General features: G+C 38.0%; 1 protein-coding gene across 2 annotated transcripts in view; it reads right to left on the reverse strand.

The window, feature by feature from the left end:
- The window catches only part of arhgap24 (Rho GTPase activating protein 24), a 97,728-nt gene that overhangs the window by 64,738 nt on the left and 14,160 nt on the right, over positions 1-18,830 (reverse strand). For both annotated transcript variants that reach the window (XM_047373245.1, XM_047373244.1), the window contains one exon: positions 13,953-14,171. In XM_047373245.1, the coding sequence (XP_047229201.1) occupies positions 13,953-14,156 (204 nt within the window). In that variant the 5' untranslated portion in view covers positions 14,157-14,171. The remainder of the gene's footprint in view (positions 1-13,952; positions 14,172-18,830) is intronic.

The raw sequence follows: 18,830 nt of genomic DNA on the forward strand, positions 1-18,830 counted from the left end.
TGCTACTTGATTCAGAGTCAATGTGACTTTTTGGAAAAGCTTTCTATAACGACACAGAAGAGCACCATCATAACACCTAAGAAAATGTCTGGGCAGTTTTTAAAGCCTAAAATAGAAGTCAAAGACTGAGCCATGCACAATAAGAGATTGGTCCATTTTACTCTGTAAAATAGCCTCAGAGCCAAAGCAATTATTGCAACCTTGAATAAAACAAAAGGACACTGTCTCAAGGGTTTATAGGTCTCAAGAAATGAATCAAGATTGTGGAAACCTCTTGTATTAAGAAGTTTTTTATTAGAAATTTGAAAAAGGACAGAAAAGGGGACAACTAAATGATCCTGCTGCAGACCTCAAGATTCCTCAAAATCTTATATGATGCTATGAAATGGAAAATGTATTTTATGTACTCCTGATAAAGTCAAAAAGTTCCTTTGACATAACTTCTTGTAACGGTTTTGTAGTTTAAGGCCTGGAAATACATTCACTTTGAAATGACAGAATGTTAATGAAACTGAATTCTGATGGGGAACACTTTCATGCTGCCCCCTTTTTTTCAACAAACGGTAGGGGTGATCTCTACTTTTATAGATCTAAAAATGAAATAAAAAAGTGTAGGAAGTAAAACTGCACGTCAAAGTGTGACTTTCATTGATGCATTTCCAGTTTCCATATCCAGTATTTTTGGTTGTTTCAAGCTAGAAAACCCTTGCAGGACAGGGCAGGCCTTGCTGAATGACCAAGCACACTGGTAAAATGGAAGATGATTATGTTCATGAATAGTTTTCTTATGAAATTAGTTTCCTGCTTTAGTCTAGCAGAACCACAGAAGAATAACAGGGTTTTTAAACTCAACACGATATCAGCCTATTCTCTACATGTGATCTACATGTGATCCTCTGTAGTAACTTTTATCAGTCTAACAGGTCAGCAGAAAATATAACAATAATATAACTAGACGCCCTATAAAACATTTTATTGTGATTCTAAAATGATAAAGTTAAATAAAGCTGGCTTGCTGCCCTGATCTGAACCCTATGCACCCCTGTACAATATTCAGGATATGTTTAGCCCTTGAAGATGAATAACTCTTTTTGCACAGTCAGCATTAGTTTTGTTATAAAAGCAAAATAAAGCCAAAAAGAAAAACTGGTACAAAGATAGCCCAACATGAACTGGATGTTGTAGGAGGACGATAAAACTGTGTCAACTGAAGAATGGCCTCCTGTAGATATTACAGTCAGGAATTACTAGCAGTAATTCTGAATTTTACCAGGTTTTATACTGAAATATGAGAGGTAGTTATGAGGAAAATATTAACACGGTTCTCAGGGGACGGGGGGAATCATCATAACTGTATGAGCCACTGATATTGTGAGTTGTGTGTTAGAAAGATCTTGAGCAGGGAACCCTGTTTTGAAAGGTGTAGCTACAAATTTGATAATTTCTGCCTTTCGCATTGTAGTCATGAATTGCCATGCAGGGTAGGCTGCAGGATAGTGAGGCGTTTGTGCAAGTGCTCCACAATTTATCATTCTAATACTTGAAGCAACTCAAACAAGAATATGATGGAAGTCAGTAGCAGTCATCCCAGCTACTGATGCAGTTTTGAAGCATTTTTATTGGTCCATGCAATTTAATGCAGGTTTTTGTGTTCTTAATGAACACTAGAATCAACATTTCATGGAGCAGGAAATATTTTTTATCTTCCACCTCAGCCCTAGACCCTTCTGCTTCTACATGTTTGCCTTCAACCATATCAGAAGATGCTGATGCTTCCTTTGCTTCCCCCTTCCACCTGTGTGTCTCAAGAAGTCAGGTGAAGAGACAACTGGAGAGACTGAATAGGAATAAGGCTGCAGGTCCAGATCATGTCAGCCCTAGAGTCCTGAAGGGCTGTGCAGAGCAGCTCTGTGGGATTCTGCAGCACCTCTTCAACCTTAGCCTGGCCCAGAAGAAGGTTCCGGTGTTGTGGAAGACCTCCTGTCTTGTTCCGGTACCAAAGAAAACTCACCCATCAGTCCTCAATGACTATAGACCCGTTGCCCTGACATCTCACATCATGAAGGTCCTAGAGAGACTCCTGTTGGCCCACCTAAGCAAACAGTAAACCCATCAGGACCCCCTTCCGTTTGCTTATCGCTGTGGAGTTGGAGTCGAAGATGCCATCATACACCTGCTTCAACAAACCCACTGTCATCTGGACAAAGCCAGTAGCACTGTGAGGATCATGTTCTTTGATTTCTCCAGTGCATTTAATACAATACAACCTGATTTGCTTTGTCAGAAACTCCAGAAGACTCAGCTGGAGGCCTCAACAATCTCCTGGATCAAAGACTACCTGACAAACAGACCACAGTTTGTGAGACTGAAGGGTTGTGAGTCTAACCAGGTAGTCAGCAGCACAGGAGCACCACAGGGGACTGTACTCTCACCATTCCTTTTCACTCTGTACACCTCAAACTTCCAGTACAAGACAGACTCCTGTCATCTGCAGAAATACTCGGATGATTCTGCAGTCGTGGGGTGGATCAGAGATGGACAAGAAGCTGAGTACAGGAAGGTGGTGGACCGCTTTGTGGCATGGAGTGGAAACAATCATCTCATTTTGAACGTGACTAAAACAAAGGAGATGATTGTAGATTTTAAGAGAAACAGGAATAAGTCAAAAACTATTTCTCTCATGGGAGAAGAAGTGGAGGTGGTGGAGGAGTATAAATACCTCGGTGTTCACCTGGACAACAGACTAGAGTGGAGATGCAACTGTGAAGCCATCTACAAGAAGGGACAGAGCAGACTGTACTTGTTGAGGAAGCTTAGGTCCTTTGGTGTTTGCAGCAAGATGCTGCATATCTTCTATAAGTCTGTTGTGGAGAGTGTGATCTCTTCTACCATCATCTGCTGTGGTAGCAGCATTGGAGCCAGGGACTTAAAAAAGCTCAACAAGGTGATAAAGAAGGCTGGCTCTGTTGTGGGGACTCCTCTGGAACCTCTGGAGATCATTGTGGAAAGAAAGATTCTTCATAAAATGAAGAACATTATGGAGAACCCTGAGCATCCTCTTCATGAGACTGTCCTACAACAACAGAGTGTCTTCAGTCAGAGGCTTCTTCAGATCTGCTGTAAGACGGAGCGCTACAGGAGATCCTTCCTGCCTACAGCCATCAGCATCTACAACGGCTCTTTGAGGAAACCTTCATAATATGAGCTATAACAACATTTAATTTCCCTTTGGGATTAATAAAGTATTTTTGAATTGAATTGAATTGATTTATAGACATTTTATTATTATTATTATTTTGTTCCCTTGATATCAAGATGGATTGTTCCAAGTACAAATTCAGCACATACAGCTGCAGCCATGACAAGGCCGTGCTTTTGTTTTCAACTCAGTTTTTTGCCTAAACTGCCCCCACCACTTATGTAGTACTGGTGGATGTTTTTCGAGATCCCAGCTAAGGGATGCTCAAGATGCAATTAAGAAATTGCTTTTTAAAATAACTCATTAAAATGTAGGATATTGAATTACCTTTTATGCTTTTTTTCTTTTTTACCGGTTTAGTCTTGAAGAAATGCCGTGATTCATAACTTTTAACCACAAAGAAGAGACAAAATGACAATCTGTGTGCAATACATTGCTCCCATCCTTTGTTATCACACTGTAAATAACAGCCATAAACTAAATGGACAAAAACATAAAATGGAATGTATATACACAGGAAATATAAACACTCAGATACAAATAAATACTAAATATACAAATTTGAAAACTTAAACACAGCACTAGATATTTGATTATGATGTTTAGTTTTATTACAGCGAGAAGTGTAAGTACCTTCAGGGAACAGAATGTTTTGAGATACCATGGCATGGACCAGTTTAGGTTAAGGGAAATATCAGTGAGTTTTCAAGAGAATTAAGATTTATAGCTTTAATAAGAACTTTTATTCCATCCTGTCAGCACAGACACAAATTGCTGTATTACTTTAATGTGATGTTGTGTATCAGTACAAATGCTATTTTTATGCTTTTTATTTAGAGCCTCAAAAATGAAACACATGTAGACCAAATATGGATGAAATATATTAGAAATGTATATTGTTGCTATTGCAGTCTACAAGAAGGCAAGAGCAAAATAAATGCATCTAAATAGCTTGTTTTTCATGGAATATAATGGTTCCCTGTGTTGTGGATGTAAATTTTTGTTTTTAGTATGAGAGTGATTAGAATAATAATGTAAAAATAATCAGTCATGGGTTTGTTAAAAGCAATGAGGAATTGGTGCTGCTGTGTTGATGATCGGATGACATTTCTAATAAAAACCTTTACGTGCATTTCTGCACTAAATGCTATAAATATTAAAACAAGCAATGTTCCAGCTTAAGTACTCATAGGTCTAATGTTAATCTGTAATTGTGAATAATAGCAGCTAGAAGTAAAGTTAGAATACATAAAAGTGTAAATTAAATGCTACCAGGGGAATGGACGGAGGTAGATGTATCACCAGGATTTCTTCTAGTTGTAGAATTCAACATTACAAAGCCTGAATAAGATTCAGGTTGTTTAAAAAATGCCACAACTGAACATATAGGAAACTGTTGCAGCACCTGTTTTTGGCCAAGGCAGAACTTGCACTAAATTGCTGCAAATGACTTTGCAGCACAACAATGCAGAGCCTAAGAAACAAGGCTGTCCCTGGACAAAATATCTTAGAAAACAGCATGCAACACGGCATGCAACAACATAGTGTATTTAGGCTGCTAAAGAAAATGTATTTAGAGTTTAGAAACACCGTTCCATTGCACTAAAATACAAACATTTTGTCAACAGAAGAAGATGTCAGACCTGACTTGATGCATTGTAGATATGTGGATAAGGATCAGTTTCTGGCTCAAAATCTGATTAGATCAGGATAGCTTCAGTCTTGGCATTTCACTTGCACTTTGCTTGGTACTGTAACATTTTGTGGACAGTTTTCTGAGTTTGTCAATCTTAAATTGACAACAGAGTCATTGTTTTGAGTCAGATAAAAGTGAGATTGCCGCAAAACCCATGTCCCTAGAACTGCAGTGGCATTTTATTTACTCCGGTAAATCCCAAGGTCAAGCAGTTTCCATCTTATGCAGGGAAAACAGAAGACATTCGGAGCATCATTTCGCTGCTTAATTATTGATTTGATGTAATTTATTTTACAACCGGCTACTTTTCATTTTATCTGAGTTTAGATGTGGCTTCTCAATCCTATGAATTTTAATGATTTATCTATCCCAGCCTTGTTGTGGCTGGAATTATAATATCCCAATGAAATTTTAACTTGTCTCTGATTTCTTATTCCATTAAACAGTTTAAATATATTCATCCAGAGTCCTTTTATTCATTCATAATACCCCTTCCCTGGCATAGAGATCTGATGCTGAGCGGTTTAACTTACAATAACCATCTAATTTCTGCCAATGCATAAGTACTGTCTTTGTTTGTGGCTGAAGTCAGATGAAATATGAGAACATGTGTGTGCATGGTTATCGCGCAATCTCGTTGAGTATACACGCATGCTTGAGCGTGCAAACATCTCTATGGACGAGTGAGGGCTGGCAGATGGCATGTTGACGCTAAGCCTACATGTGCTCTGCCCTACGCATGCTTTTCAGTGACCCTTCACCTCCATCTGACTCCCATTCTTTAGATTCCTCATGTTCCTCTGAAAGGTTTGGCCCAACTGTAAAGGACCATGACACGCCAGCCCACTGTCGCAAAAAAGAACTACTGAAATAACCTTGTGAACACATCTGAATTCCTCTGAGAAATCATCCCAGAATGGACTAAGGCTGTAATAAATATGTTATTGATAATGAAGTATAAAATACCTTTGAGATAAAGTTCCGGGTCATTGTCTGAATAGTTTATTTTATCTGAAAAAAGCTTAATTTGTGCCTGAATTTGTTTTAATTTAATTAACTCACCAGGTATTGTGTTTGTGGTGCATTGGATTGCTATCAATCATTTTACTAATCAGGTAGTCCTTTTGTTGATAAAGTAAGTATATATATGTTATGACAAGAGTTTCTAAACCTTTCTTGAACAAAGTTTAATCATTTCAAATGTGTATATTACAAACTCTTTTCTAGGACATTTTGTCCAGCGATGAATTGCCAGGATACCTGCAACAAAAGGTTAAAGACTTTTTTCTATTTTCAAAAGATGCAGGGGTCTCAAACTGGTATTTAGAAAGAGCATAACCTAAAACTCTGTGTTTGTCCTGCCTGAGCGCAAAAGCGTGAGTGGTGGTAGCCTAACTGTGTTCTTTTGAAAGTATTTCTTTAACACCAAATTGATTTAAAGGCAGTTGAGTTACTTATAGATATTCTAACATTGGGAAGTAAAAGTCCCCCAACTTTCCATGAATCATAAGAACTTTGGAGAATCATAAAAGCCAAGGAATATGTGTTACTCTGTCTTTCTCTGAAAACATTTGCTCTTAAAGCTAAGTTTAGTGACTGGGATTGGCTTGTTGGCTTTTATGGTACAAGCATTGGCTGTTTGTGGTCCGTTTCACTCTGAAATTCAAACAAAAGCAAAAAGCATGTGTAATAAAAAACAAACACTATGTGTTGCCTCTAACATTTTTCAGCTTTAAGCAGATTTAAATTTGTCATTGAAAATATCTTGCTCTGAGTATTTGAAAAAAGTTTTCATCTGCATCAAATGTCTGTGTTGGCAGGCCATTGTTGATTTGCAGCTGGGGGGCACACAAAATCATTCCAAGAGCTGTAAATGGCCCCCGGGCCATACTCTGAACACCTTGTTCAGGCTATTCTATCCTTTTCACAGGGTAATGTTTTTTTTTAACTCTTATCAGTCCCTCAGTTTGACCACAATGCTTCAGGATGTGGCATCAACCTGTTGTTCTAATAGTACAATTGATTATGTTCGTTGGGAAGGGCATTTCAACAATCAGAAATGCCCTCATTTGCAAAGTTATTATTGATGTTGTGCTATTGTGTTAAGAAAACTTGGTTTACTATAGAGTAGGCATAGGCTCATTACTGTTGTCAAGGTATATCAAGGTTTTAAAAAGTTACTGTTCTTAACCCCCCCAAAAATCTGTAATGCCATGGTTTACAGTCATTTATGAGATACCAGCAGAAGTTTAGTAGTGCTGCCCCTCCTCCATTTGCTGCTGCACACTGCTGCTCAGCTGGCTGAAAGAAGGATGCAACTCTTATCTTTTACTTGCAGTAAAGACAGTTTGGCTGTTTGGAAATATTTCAGATGAAAAAAGCACCAGGAACTACAGTTTGGTAATTAAAAGAGGACAACTCATCACTATTAAGCAGATGATGTTTTTAAACTCCAGTTGGTTGCTTAGCAGCTGACTGCAGGCTAATTACCCGAGAAAACAACCCAGCTAATTAACCAGCTAATAGCTTGTTATACTTGTGTAACTCTATAAGGAGCCTAATAACAAAAAGGGATTATCTAAACAATGAACCTACTACTCCATAATTTAGCAGTTGTTAATTCTGTATTTTTGCTTAAGTCTTTGAGTCAAAGTCACAGTGACTAAAGGTTACAGATAACTTTATTATGACTATAATAATTAATATGTGATATTGCGTTATCAGCAGTAGGAATAATTGTTGCTGTTTATTTAAAGTTTTTTTTGTTATCATAGAGTGATATGTAATAAACACTGTAGTATTTTTTTCTTATCTTATTTTCTCCTTGTGTTTTATTTTTACACCTAATTTAAATATAAGCAAATAGCACAACTGCAATAACTGTCCCCTTTGACACACATGATGGCTAAATAGTATCCAGTGAACGAAACATTGGGTCAGAGTTTTTGCCACAAGGCTTTTCTGTAATGGAGTCATTTGAGTCATTCCAGGTATCATTTCAGCATTAGCTTAAAGTCTGATTTTTGAATTGGAAATGACGTCGAACTTGCTCTGGGCTCATTCTAGTAACATGTCAGAAAACCTTGCTAATTGTTGTAGTGCCAACTCCTATTAGCAATATATGCTGATAACAATGTATTCTTGTTCAAATTCTTAAATGAATGTGATACAAGCTGTCTCAAGTGCTAATAAACAGCTTATTCCTGCAATGTTGAACTTGGGCTGTTTTTTGATTTTTTGTCTTGAAATTCTGAAATTCTGTCTTCCAGGTAGAAAATGACAAAAATATTTTTTTCAATCGTATTTGCACCTTGCAGCACAATATTAAATATGCTTTGGAATAAGAAAAGAAGTAAAATATATTTTAAATTACCTACTCACCCATTAAATGTAGATCCATATTACAGTACATCACTTCTGTTGCTTGAGTGATAAAAACTGAACTTAACAGGTTGTATCAAAACACACATTTCTGCAAATCATTGCAAATCTGTAGATAAAATATTTTAGGGGTAACTGTATGCAGTGGCGGTTTTTGATATATTTAAATGTTTTATGTAACCTTTATTTAACCAGAAAAAACAGCTTTTTGCGATTGAAACATTCTTTTCCAGGAGTTTGTTAGACAAATTAAAACACGTTACAAGTTACAACAATCAAAATGCTAAAATCCAACATTTTAATTTAAATCAAATTAGACAAAACATTTACAATTAAGTGTTTCAACTAGATACAAGCAAGTAAGAGGCTCTTTGAAAATATTTAAAGGGACCATATCCTTAATTTACGGGTCTTTTGTAATCAGCTCCTGACATTTGTCGCAGTGTATTTGAATGCATTATTTCCGAATCCGAACGATCTTTAGGTGCTGACAACAAGAAGACATCCTGGGATCAAAGATTGTAACCACCTGAGTTTTCCTAATGAATTTAGATCTAAAGCCTATGTCCCAAAACAACCTGTTAGATTAAGATACATCACTGCCTCATTGTGCAAGTACACAAATCAGACTATCCAACGGATAGACAAACAGCACCTAATCTAAAAAGATATGGTCCATATGGGCAGTTGTCAGGGATGGTATTAAAAAGGGGGCGCACTGGCACCAGATAAAAAACATTTAACATGCCTGTTATGCATGTGCTGTGAATAGTAGGCTTGCCTAGCATGCCAATCAACCACAAACTGCCACTTGTATGATGTGTGATGTCAAACAAAATTTGGAAGGAGTAGAGGAAGATTATTGTCATCACAAAGTAAGACTCATGTAAGGAGCAAGACTAAGAATTCTGGCACATAAACCATATCATGACCAAATATAGTAGATGACCATATGTAATATTTTTGTTTTGTCTATGTATTTCAGTTTCCTTTCTAAAATCAATGTGAAAATAAGAGAAAATTCCCAAAGATTAAAACTTCAAGTGACACAAAAAGTAATAATTGTGTACATTTTTGCAAATATGTATACAGACTCTACCCTTGCTTTAAAACAATTTAGTTTGTAGGCGTTTTAGAAGATTTAAAAGCATTTTGGCAAAAAAAAAAAAAAACTACTGCCAGTACCTGGCTAATCAGGCTGCAGTTTTCATGTTTTTGTGTTTCCACAGGCAACAGAAAAGGACAGCTTTTCTTTCTCCAACTGGGGGGGGCCGCAACGCGAAGGAGAAAAAATAGAGACGTCACAGCAGGAGAGAGACTTAACTAATAGCTGATCTAGATATGGCTTCACACTTCAGTGTTATGCAGTAAGTAGCTTGTGACAAGGCAATTATTAAATGTGTCCTGGTAGATTTCTATGCTTATGTGTGTGCCTTTGTCCTGCTCTTGTCCTGACCTCAGGAAGTCAGATGTTGGGACGACTTCCAGTCGGTGCTCAGGCTTTTTGTCTTACATGTGTTTTCTGTCTGGGTGGCTAATAACTTTGGATTACTTTTCCCGTACTCATTATGATACCGTGTTTTGGTGAAAAGGTATTTTTTATGCTACTCTGAGTTGGAGGTCACAGTCACACATATTTCAGGAAGTTGAATGCTCCTCCACACCTGACCTAGTTTTAATAAAAACTCCTATTCTCTGCAAAAAACGTAGCAGTTTTAGGTGTTCGTTATGGCTGGCTGAGAATTGGGGCAGAAGAGGAAAGATGCAAACCATGTTTCCCAGATGGCAGTGTGTCGGTACAGTAATAAATCTATGAGTAAACTGGAAGATTATCTATAAAAAACAAACCGTTTTTTTAATTTTCATTCATTCAACAACTTTGGTGACTGCATCAGGACAGTGACCTCATTAAGACCTCATTTAAGGCCACCTTCTATTATAAATGGACGCCTTGAGAGCCAGAGCTCCCAAGAACTATCAGTGAAGAATATCTCCTTTTCCTGAGTCTGGCCAGCAGCCCACCTTCAGGTCTGGATATTCAACCTTCGGAGACTTTTACTGCTGATGTGGCTTCGGTTTGGCTGAGCTTTGTTTGCTAGGAAATCAGCCAGACAACGAAGTGAGCGTAGATGGAATAGGGAGGATATTGTTTGGATAGAAAAGGTAAGAGAGAAGGATGTGGTCTTGTGTGTATTTGTGTAGAGCTTCTGTTCTGGTCTGTTATTCTCACTGTCTGCAAATACAAAATACAACTCCTTGTTGAGCTCCGAACAAGTACGTAAGAGTGAGTGTAAAAAGAAAAAAGCAGGGTAAAGCTGCTAAATGATGCACAGGTTGTTAGATTTCAGTGGAAGCTGAAAAGATGCAGAAAGTGCAACACAAAACTAATGCTTTATGTACTTGGGACATGTTCTGACACATTAAGTCTTTATGCATGATCATTATCAACTTCTGTAGATTCACTGAAAAGCATGAAGAGTGATATCAACTGCACCAATTAAATCAGATATTTACATATACCATGGACAAAGAAACGTAATCATCTTTCCTACTGTCTTATATCATACCAGACCTCATGTTTAATTTTTTAGGTTTGTTAGGATTACCTAAATAATTCATATTAGCTTAATGACCTACATAAACCTGATACATCCTTGGGTACTATTTCTAGAGGCCGGAAGACTCCACCTGGTCAAACAATTAAAGCTAAGTCCAAAATTATCCATACCCCTTGCAGGTTAGGTTTGTAGTGATCTTTTAGTTTTAAGGCCATTTTTCTTCCAACTGAAAGTAATATAAACTTTTTTTATTGGCTCAGGCAGAGTCTTTAATCTGATCCAGGATATGTGGAGGAAGCTAAAGATTAGGGTGATGGCAAGGACACCTTAAAACCTCAAAGACTCGCTGCTCATCAACAAGGATAAATGGTCAAAATACCATTGGAAACATTCAAAAATCATCTCAGCATTTATAAAAAGAGTTTGAAAGCTTTAATGACAATAAAATATTTTGTATTGATTATGGAGAAGGGTATAAATGATTTCAACATAACATCTGAAACATAACATATTTAAACAATGAAATGAGTTTTGTTTTTCTAAATTGATATCCTACATTATTTTTATTATCTTGTTTTCATCTCATATCCCATCAGTAACAAACTCTTTGTTAAGTGAAACATTTTTCTAATTAAAATCTGCCATGGGTATACATATTTTTGGGTTCAACTCTATAAGCAGGTTTAAACACCATGGGAATGTTCAGCCACCATGCCGTTCAGAAAGTACACAGATTGTGTGCTCTAGAGAAGAACGTGTTTTGGACAGAAATGTGCGTATCAGCCCTAGAACCACAGCAAAAGCTAGTTCTGTCAGGAGAAATGGGACAAATTCCAGCAAACTGTTCAAGTTCTCAGCAGGTAGATTTCTGACTTTAAAAACATGAAACAAAAAACATCTGTCATTTAGCATATAACAAAACGCTAATTATCGCTAACCTAAAACAGGAATGGTTTAGTCTGAGTGTGTTTCAACATCAGCTTGTAATGTAAATGTATATTCAGTTGCCTGAAAATCAGTTTGCAAGAAATTTAAAGAAAGAAACACTTTTAAAGCTATGCTATTTAATTAGCAACAAAAACTGCATTTGTCCTTATGCTGCCAGACAGCTCATCTGCACAAGACAAATTATTAAAGTCAGCATCCCATGACCTACTGAGCTAAAAGTGTATATGAGTTAATCATTTATCCATCTTCTGCAGATTTCTCTGCTTCATGCTTAACATTGGACCTGCCAGGGTGCTTTATTGTTTTCTTTAGCACAGATTTATTTTTTTAAAAAGGTTGCTGCATGGTTACAGGGATTGCCTTGCCTCCCTTCTTTGTCCCCCATTTCTGTCAGGATAGTTTTGCATGTTGGGATCAATGAAAACAAGCCGTTTCTTTAGTGAATGCACAACCAGCCAAAAGAGTCTGAGTCATCAGACCCAAAGAGCTCAATTACTACAGCCGGTGAATACACAAGCACACAAAGTAGAAACCTGTCATAATCTTCCTGTGTTGGGTTTTGGGTTTGAGCTCTGTTTACCTTCTTTGCACTGCCATGTTCTTTACTTGCCTTATTTCTGTTCATTCAGGTTTATTGGATTCATTCTGTTTAGTTTTTTTACTTCCCTGGATTCCTGTGTTGTGTTAGTTTATATTCCTATATAGATTGGGTTCCTCCCAGTTTATGTTTAGTCAGTCTCATTGTTTGTTTACTTAGATGTTTTCTGTTACCTCCCTTCTTTCCATTATCATCTGTGTTTATTAGTCGCCTTCCGTCAGTTACCTTCTCCACCAGCTGCTCCTGATCCATTCTCCTCCCTTCCTCAGTATTTAGGGTCCCTGATTTTCTGTTCACATCACATGGTTCGTACTGTCTAGTTCCCTGTGCCATGTCACCATTGTCTCCCTGTTCTACGTCTGCCTACCTGCTTCTGTTCCTTGCTGTAAGTTCCCAGTTCAGTAATTAGTCAACTCATCTTCTGGCTCCACACTCCTGTTTGCACTTTGGTCCAACAAAGACCCTCACCCATCATGACAGAAACCCTCACTAATATTTATTCATACTAAAATAATTCAAAATAAACAAAGATACAGTAAGTCCACTGAGAAGTGAGAATTTATTCTAATTGAAATTCTTGACATCTACAGATATAGTGGGAAAAAATGTATTTATTGCAGTAATGTAATTTCACACAGAAATAAATAGTAAAATCCAACATTTAGTCTTAGTACATTTACACAGTAAGGAAGAAAATCCTATAGTAAGAAATAATTGTTTTCAGAACTCAATCTTCCTGTTGAAAAGGTGAGTGGCGATCAGTTTTACGTTTTCTGACAGAGACCATCAGAGTGTGATTAAAAATGTCCTGGTATTTCAAAGACTTCATGATACCATGAAGTCTAACATGGCTCCCAGGGCCTTTAGAAGAGAAACTGACCCATTGCATTAGGGATCCTCTACCATATTTAGTATTAAGATGCTTTTCTACATGCTTCACACCTAGACATGGTTCTAGATAAAGTCCAAGTAGTGTTAGCTCCACATGTTTAAGTTTGTGATGATAGGACAGAAAATGTCATCATTCTTTGGACTTTGAGCCTGATTTCTTGGTTTCATTAGCGTTCCTTTGTGTTTAGTCGCAGTTCTGTTGATCCTGTCTATTATGACCAGTTATTTCCCCCTGTGTTCTCCTTGTAGTATATTCTGGCCTAGAGTCCTAGCAGTCACATCCTCGCTTTTTTAAATACTTGTTCATGTTCAGTCATTGTCACATCCACCTGTTACCTCCCTAGTTGTCCTATTTCTTCATGAATGCCGCTTTATGAGAGATTATTCTACAGCAATAAAAGATGGATTTATTATAAAAGGTTTACTCTTCCATACCAAAGGTCCCAATAAATGTTTTTTTTTCTGTTAATATCTGCTACAAGCCAATATTTATTAAGATACCAATTTATTAAAATAATTTTTTGCTTAATTAGCCCAAAAGCAAGGAAATCAATCCTTTCATTCTGCCAAAAAAGTTTAAATACGCATCTCTGACATGATTTCAAAGCTAGGTGATGTGTTCTTGTATGCGGCCATATTTCAGTTTTGGGGACAGATGTTTGAGTGCACAAACAGGCTTACCAGAGGTTTGGTCTCCTCCTCATCTTTGTAGTAGTAGAGCAGCTCCCCTCTTAGAACAAACCAGCGACTGTGCCACGTCTTGACGAAACCTCCTTGCTTCCTGAGCCAACCACACCTGATCACATTTGACCGCTGACCCTTGGTGGTGGGATGACCCCCACAATGCTGAGTACTGCTGTTCAGGGACACGCTCTGTTCATCCATCGCAGCAGCTCCAGTCTGAAAAAAATAGAATGATGTTAGGGTTATTTTATGTACAAGCTGAAGGTTTTGTCTTCTGCATTTTGCTCGCTGATGATAGTGAAATCTTTATTTATTTTGTGTTTTCATATTATGGAGACTGAGCCAGTGCATGTTTAATGTGATGAGACAAAGGGAGAAATGAAAATTTGGGAAGAGGTAAATTGAAAAGCGGAAAACAAGTGTATAGACTGAACCTTTCATTTTTTTTCCATTGCACTGCAATGCCTGCCAGGCTTGATTGTTTGGCTCATTTATTTATCTCCAAGTGTCTTAAATCTTCCAAACTTTAATTGAAGGACTACTTCTTTTCAGTATAAACAGTCTTAAAATAAAAAATACAGATTTATGTATGAAGATATACCGCTGGTTTTATTAATTAAAGCTCAGGGTACTCCATCACAACTTTTTTTTATCTCTCAACATCTAAAAGAGACACTATTGTACACCCAAAACATGAAACAGGCACTTTACTGTGTGAAAGGGTTGCATATGCTTTCATAAATTCAGCCAGTGAATCTGGTTCCTAAAGAAAATGGACTCTTACATCAATTGAAAACTGTAAAAATAATAGTAAAAGAAGCACAATAGTCCTACAGAACAATCAACCAGTCTAATCTTGAACATCTTGTACGGTTTTTGGACATTGTATAGATAGAAACAGATACAATTTCTGGTTTGTACAAAAATTGTTGCAAGATGAGCATATTGTTTTCACCAAAGCACTGTACATTTACAATTAATCTACTATTAAATGCAGGCAACACCTGAAACTTTTATGCATCTGCACTTACAATACATTTGTAGTCCTATTCACAAACAGCACAGAGTTTTCAAAACATTCTGCACATCTTGTTTCTATATCACCACACATACCTCTGCTTTAGTCAGTGAAATGTGCAGTTTGCTGCTGTCAGCTCTGAGCATTGCCATGTTGTCAGTGGCGCTCATTGTGCTTGGCTTGGTGGATGTCCAACTAGCCCCCAGGTCCAGATGAGGACCAGATGCAGCTCAGCAGTGTTCCAGGCAGCAGTGGAGCAAGTGCAACAAGGCTGCTGTGGTGCAAGCATAACCCTCTGTGGTCATGGGCAATGTCATTGTACAGTGGCTAACAAATGCATATAACTTTTTCGCATTTTGTTATGAACGTCAATGTGTTTTATTAGGATTTAATGAGACAGACTAGTACAAAGCTGCTCATACTGGTGAGGTTGAACAAAAAGGTGTTTTTTTTTTAAATGTTTACACCTAAAAACCTAGAGAACATATGTGAACATCAACCATAGATTCTCATTTGGATTTAGGGCTAGACTTTGACTGGGCCATTCTAACATTGGAGCATCCTTTTGTCTTTTGTCTTCTTGACCAAGAAACATAATGTGTTTCTTGGTCTTTATGATGCTGTCTGTTGACAAATATTGTCCCACAAACCTCTAAGCCCTTTAGAGAACAACTGGATTTAGACTGAGGTTAAATTTCATACAGTTTGACTCTATTGACCATTTATGCCCCTTTTCCATTACTACCTACTCAGTGCGTTTTGTCTCAGGTCAGTTCTAGCCTACACAGTTTGCTTTGTTATCCGTAGCGAATGCTAGCTTTCTAGCTTGGTAGCCAATAGGCCCTACATACAGTGATTTAACAGTTGAAAATATTAGTTATTATAATAAGAATGCTGTGACAAGTGACGCCGCCCCAACCCAATAAGTGATTAACAGTCTTCTGATGTTACATATTCAGCAAAACTTGGCATGGTTGGAACTGCAAGCAAGCAAGTACTAAAATTAGTGATGCTTCCACGTAACCATTACCAATGGAAAAGCATAAAAAGCAAGTAGAGCTGTACCGAACCACGCTGAGTAGGTTCTAGTGAAAAAGGGGCATTAGCTGACATCTGAAGGCACTGGGCTGCATATGATTGCATCTAGTTGCATCAGATCCACTTCAGATTTTTGGTTTTAAAAACGTAAAGTAAAATCTACTTACCCTTTTCCATCCACTTCATGTTTAGGGCTACTTTGTGTTGGTCTGTCACATGAAATTCCAATAGAACAAACTGATGTTTGTGGTTTTAATGTGACCGAATGTGAAAAGTTCAGTAGTATGAATGAGTCACTGCATAAGCTTAATGGGAGTGAATAGGAGTCACATGTCCCCGCATGTTCACTCCTCTGCATTCCAGATTAATTGTTCTTTTAAAAACATTAAACACGGTTTTAACCTACAGATTATCTTTCATTCCTCTTTTTTACAATTTGAAGCACTTTTATGTTGAGCATAAAAAAGGGTGGAATCTTCTTTTAAAAGTAGTATCAGTTCATGGAAGAAATGAATCCTCATTGCATGAGAGTATCTAACAAAGACCAGTAGAGGTCACCTGTTTCCACCGACTTGATCCAAAGACACTAATACTAAACAAACAAATCAATAGACACTTGAAAGAAATCAGACAACTAATAGTTTTTTTAAAGTTAGAGTGTTTGGATGAAGGTATAGCATTTAAAGCGTGATCATAGCTACCTAGCATGCTTTCTGCACTGTGCTATATGACAGCACTGCTGGGACTGTTGTAGAATGAATTGAAACTATAAATAACTCCAACCTCTCTTGGTGTAAATAACTTTGAGGTGGTTGACAGTAGAAACACTGGTTAGAATTTACATCACACTGAGGCTTTGTCTATGGGAAACACTCTTAATAGCATAAGTTAATGGAATCAGTGGAAATGATCAACATGATAAAACTACTGTTGCAAAAAAAGGATTACACTGATTTCTTACAATGGAATCATGGGATATGTCTTTTATGCATTTTGCATATTGTTGGCTAACTGCTATCAGTAATACAAGCTTCAGTCAGTCATTTTCTATACCGCTTATTCCATAGTGGGTTGCGGGGAAGCTGGTGCCTATCTCCAGCAGTCTATGGACAAGAGGCAGGGTACACCCTGGACAGGTTGCCAGTCCATTGCAGGGCAACACACAAACAACCATGCACACAATCATTTATACACCTAAGGGCAATTTAGAGTGACCAATTAACCTAACAGGCATGTCTTTGGACTGTGGGAGGAAGCTGGAGTACCCGGTGAGAACCCACGCATGCACGGGGAGAACATGCAAACTCCATCCAGAAAGATCCCTGGCTGGGAATCTAACCCAGGACCTTCTTGCTGCAAGGCAACAGTGCTACCAAATGCACCACCCTGCAGCCATAGCTTAAAATAATTTATTTCTCTTAAGTTTATTTGTTAAAGGACAGCACAATGTGCCCAACTGGGAGATCCAATCCAACATAAGTGCTAATAAGTAATTTATATCAGTTATCTTCGCTAGATCTCATACAAACTGACCATTTTGGATACTGTACTCTGGGTGAGCTCTGACTTTCTCAGTTGGAAATAAGACTTCAGTTGGTGTTGTTCTTTTATTTACGACTTGAAACTCCGAAAATCTTTAATGTATACCATAGTTTTAAAACATGTTTTCAAAATCATTCAAGTTTTCATCGCAGCATTTTGTATGATTTAAACTTTGTTTGATGAGACACCTGAAACTGGGGGGTTATGTATGGCTGGTTGTGCGCTGTATAAGGAGAAACAATCTAACACTGTCCCCTTCAGTTTCTACAAGCTATCAGTCAGCTGTGTTTGATACTGTAGCAGATGAAAAAGGAGCCACCTTTCATCCTTACCTCTTTACAAAAAAGGACAAATTCCCAAAAATCTGACAGTCTTGGACAACTGGGACACCTGTTTTGTGTATGGAAAATGTTTGGTCAGAAAGTTAGCTGGTGTGTAAGTAATAGGCTTGTAACTTCAGCAGCAAACCAGTTAACTGGCTAATCCTTACAATTTACTGCTTGCAAAAGCTAAAATGACTGACCTATTTACAAAAGATAATTTACATGAAGCCATTTGTGTTATGATTCTGGCATGTCTGCTCTACCCTGTCTCCCTGGCTGCAATCAGCAGATTAGATGCACCTGGTGGCTGCTGCAGTGTAGTGCAATCTGTGGAATGCCAAGCACCTGTGTCTTCCCTGATATATACTGACTCTGACAAGCAGACGGTGCCAGATTTTTGAAAGCCATTGTGTGAGTAGATATCCAGCGTTCCTTCCTGTCTGATCATTGTTCTTGACCTTGCCTTGCCTTTTGGATTTATGCCTCTGCCTGCTCCCTGTCGGACTATTTGGATTTTGGTTGTCGACCTTCCTGGAAGCTGTGAGGCGTGTTACCTGTGTGACATTTTCCTGTGGCTGAATAAACCTTTTAAACTTTCAGTACTGTCTGGCTGAATCTTGGGTCCGCCTTTTTCTGATTCATAGCAGAAAAATCTGGCCAAAAATGGACCCATCGCCAGCACAACAGTGGCGCACCCACGTTGATGAGGCCCTTTCCTGGTTGGGTTCCGGCTTGTAGGAAATAATTTCCACATTACGTTTTGGCAATCTTGTCTCCGAGCCGCCACCGTCACAAAGGGAGCCACGCCCAGACCAGTGTCGAGCTTTCCTAACTCAGTGTGAAATTCATTTTGAGCTTCAGCCGTCATCCTTTCCCACTGAACGTTCTAAGGTGGCTTTTGTTATATCTATGCAGGCAGGAAGGGTGAAGCAGTGGGGGACTGCTGAATGGCAG

This window comes from Girardinichthys multiradiatus, chromosome 8 (genome assembly GCF_021462225.1).
Source record: "Girardinichthys multiradiatus isolate DD_20200921_A chromosome 8, DD_fGirMul_XY1, whole genome shotgun sequence".
Taxonomy (NCBI): Eukaryota; Metazoa; Chordata; class Actinopteri; order Cyprinodontiformes; family Goodeidae; genus Girardinichthys; species Girardinichthys multiradiatus.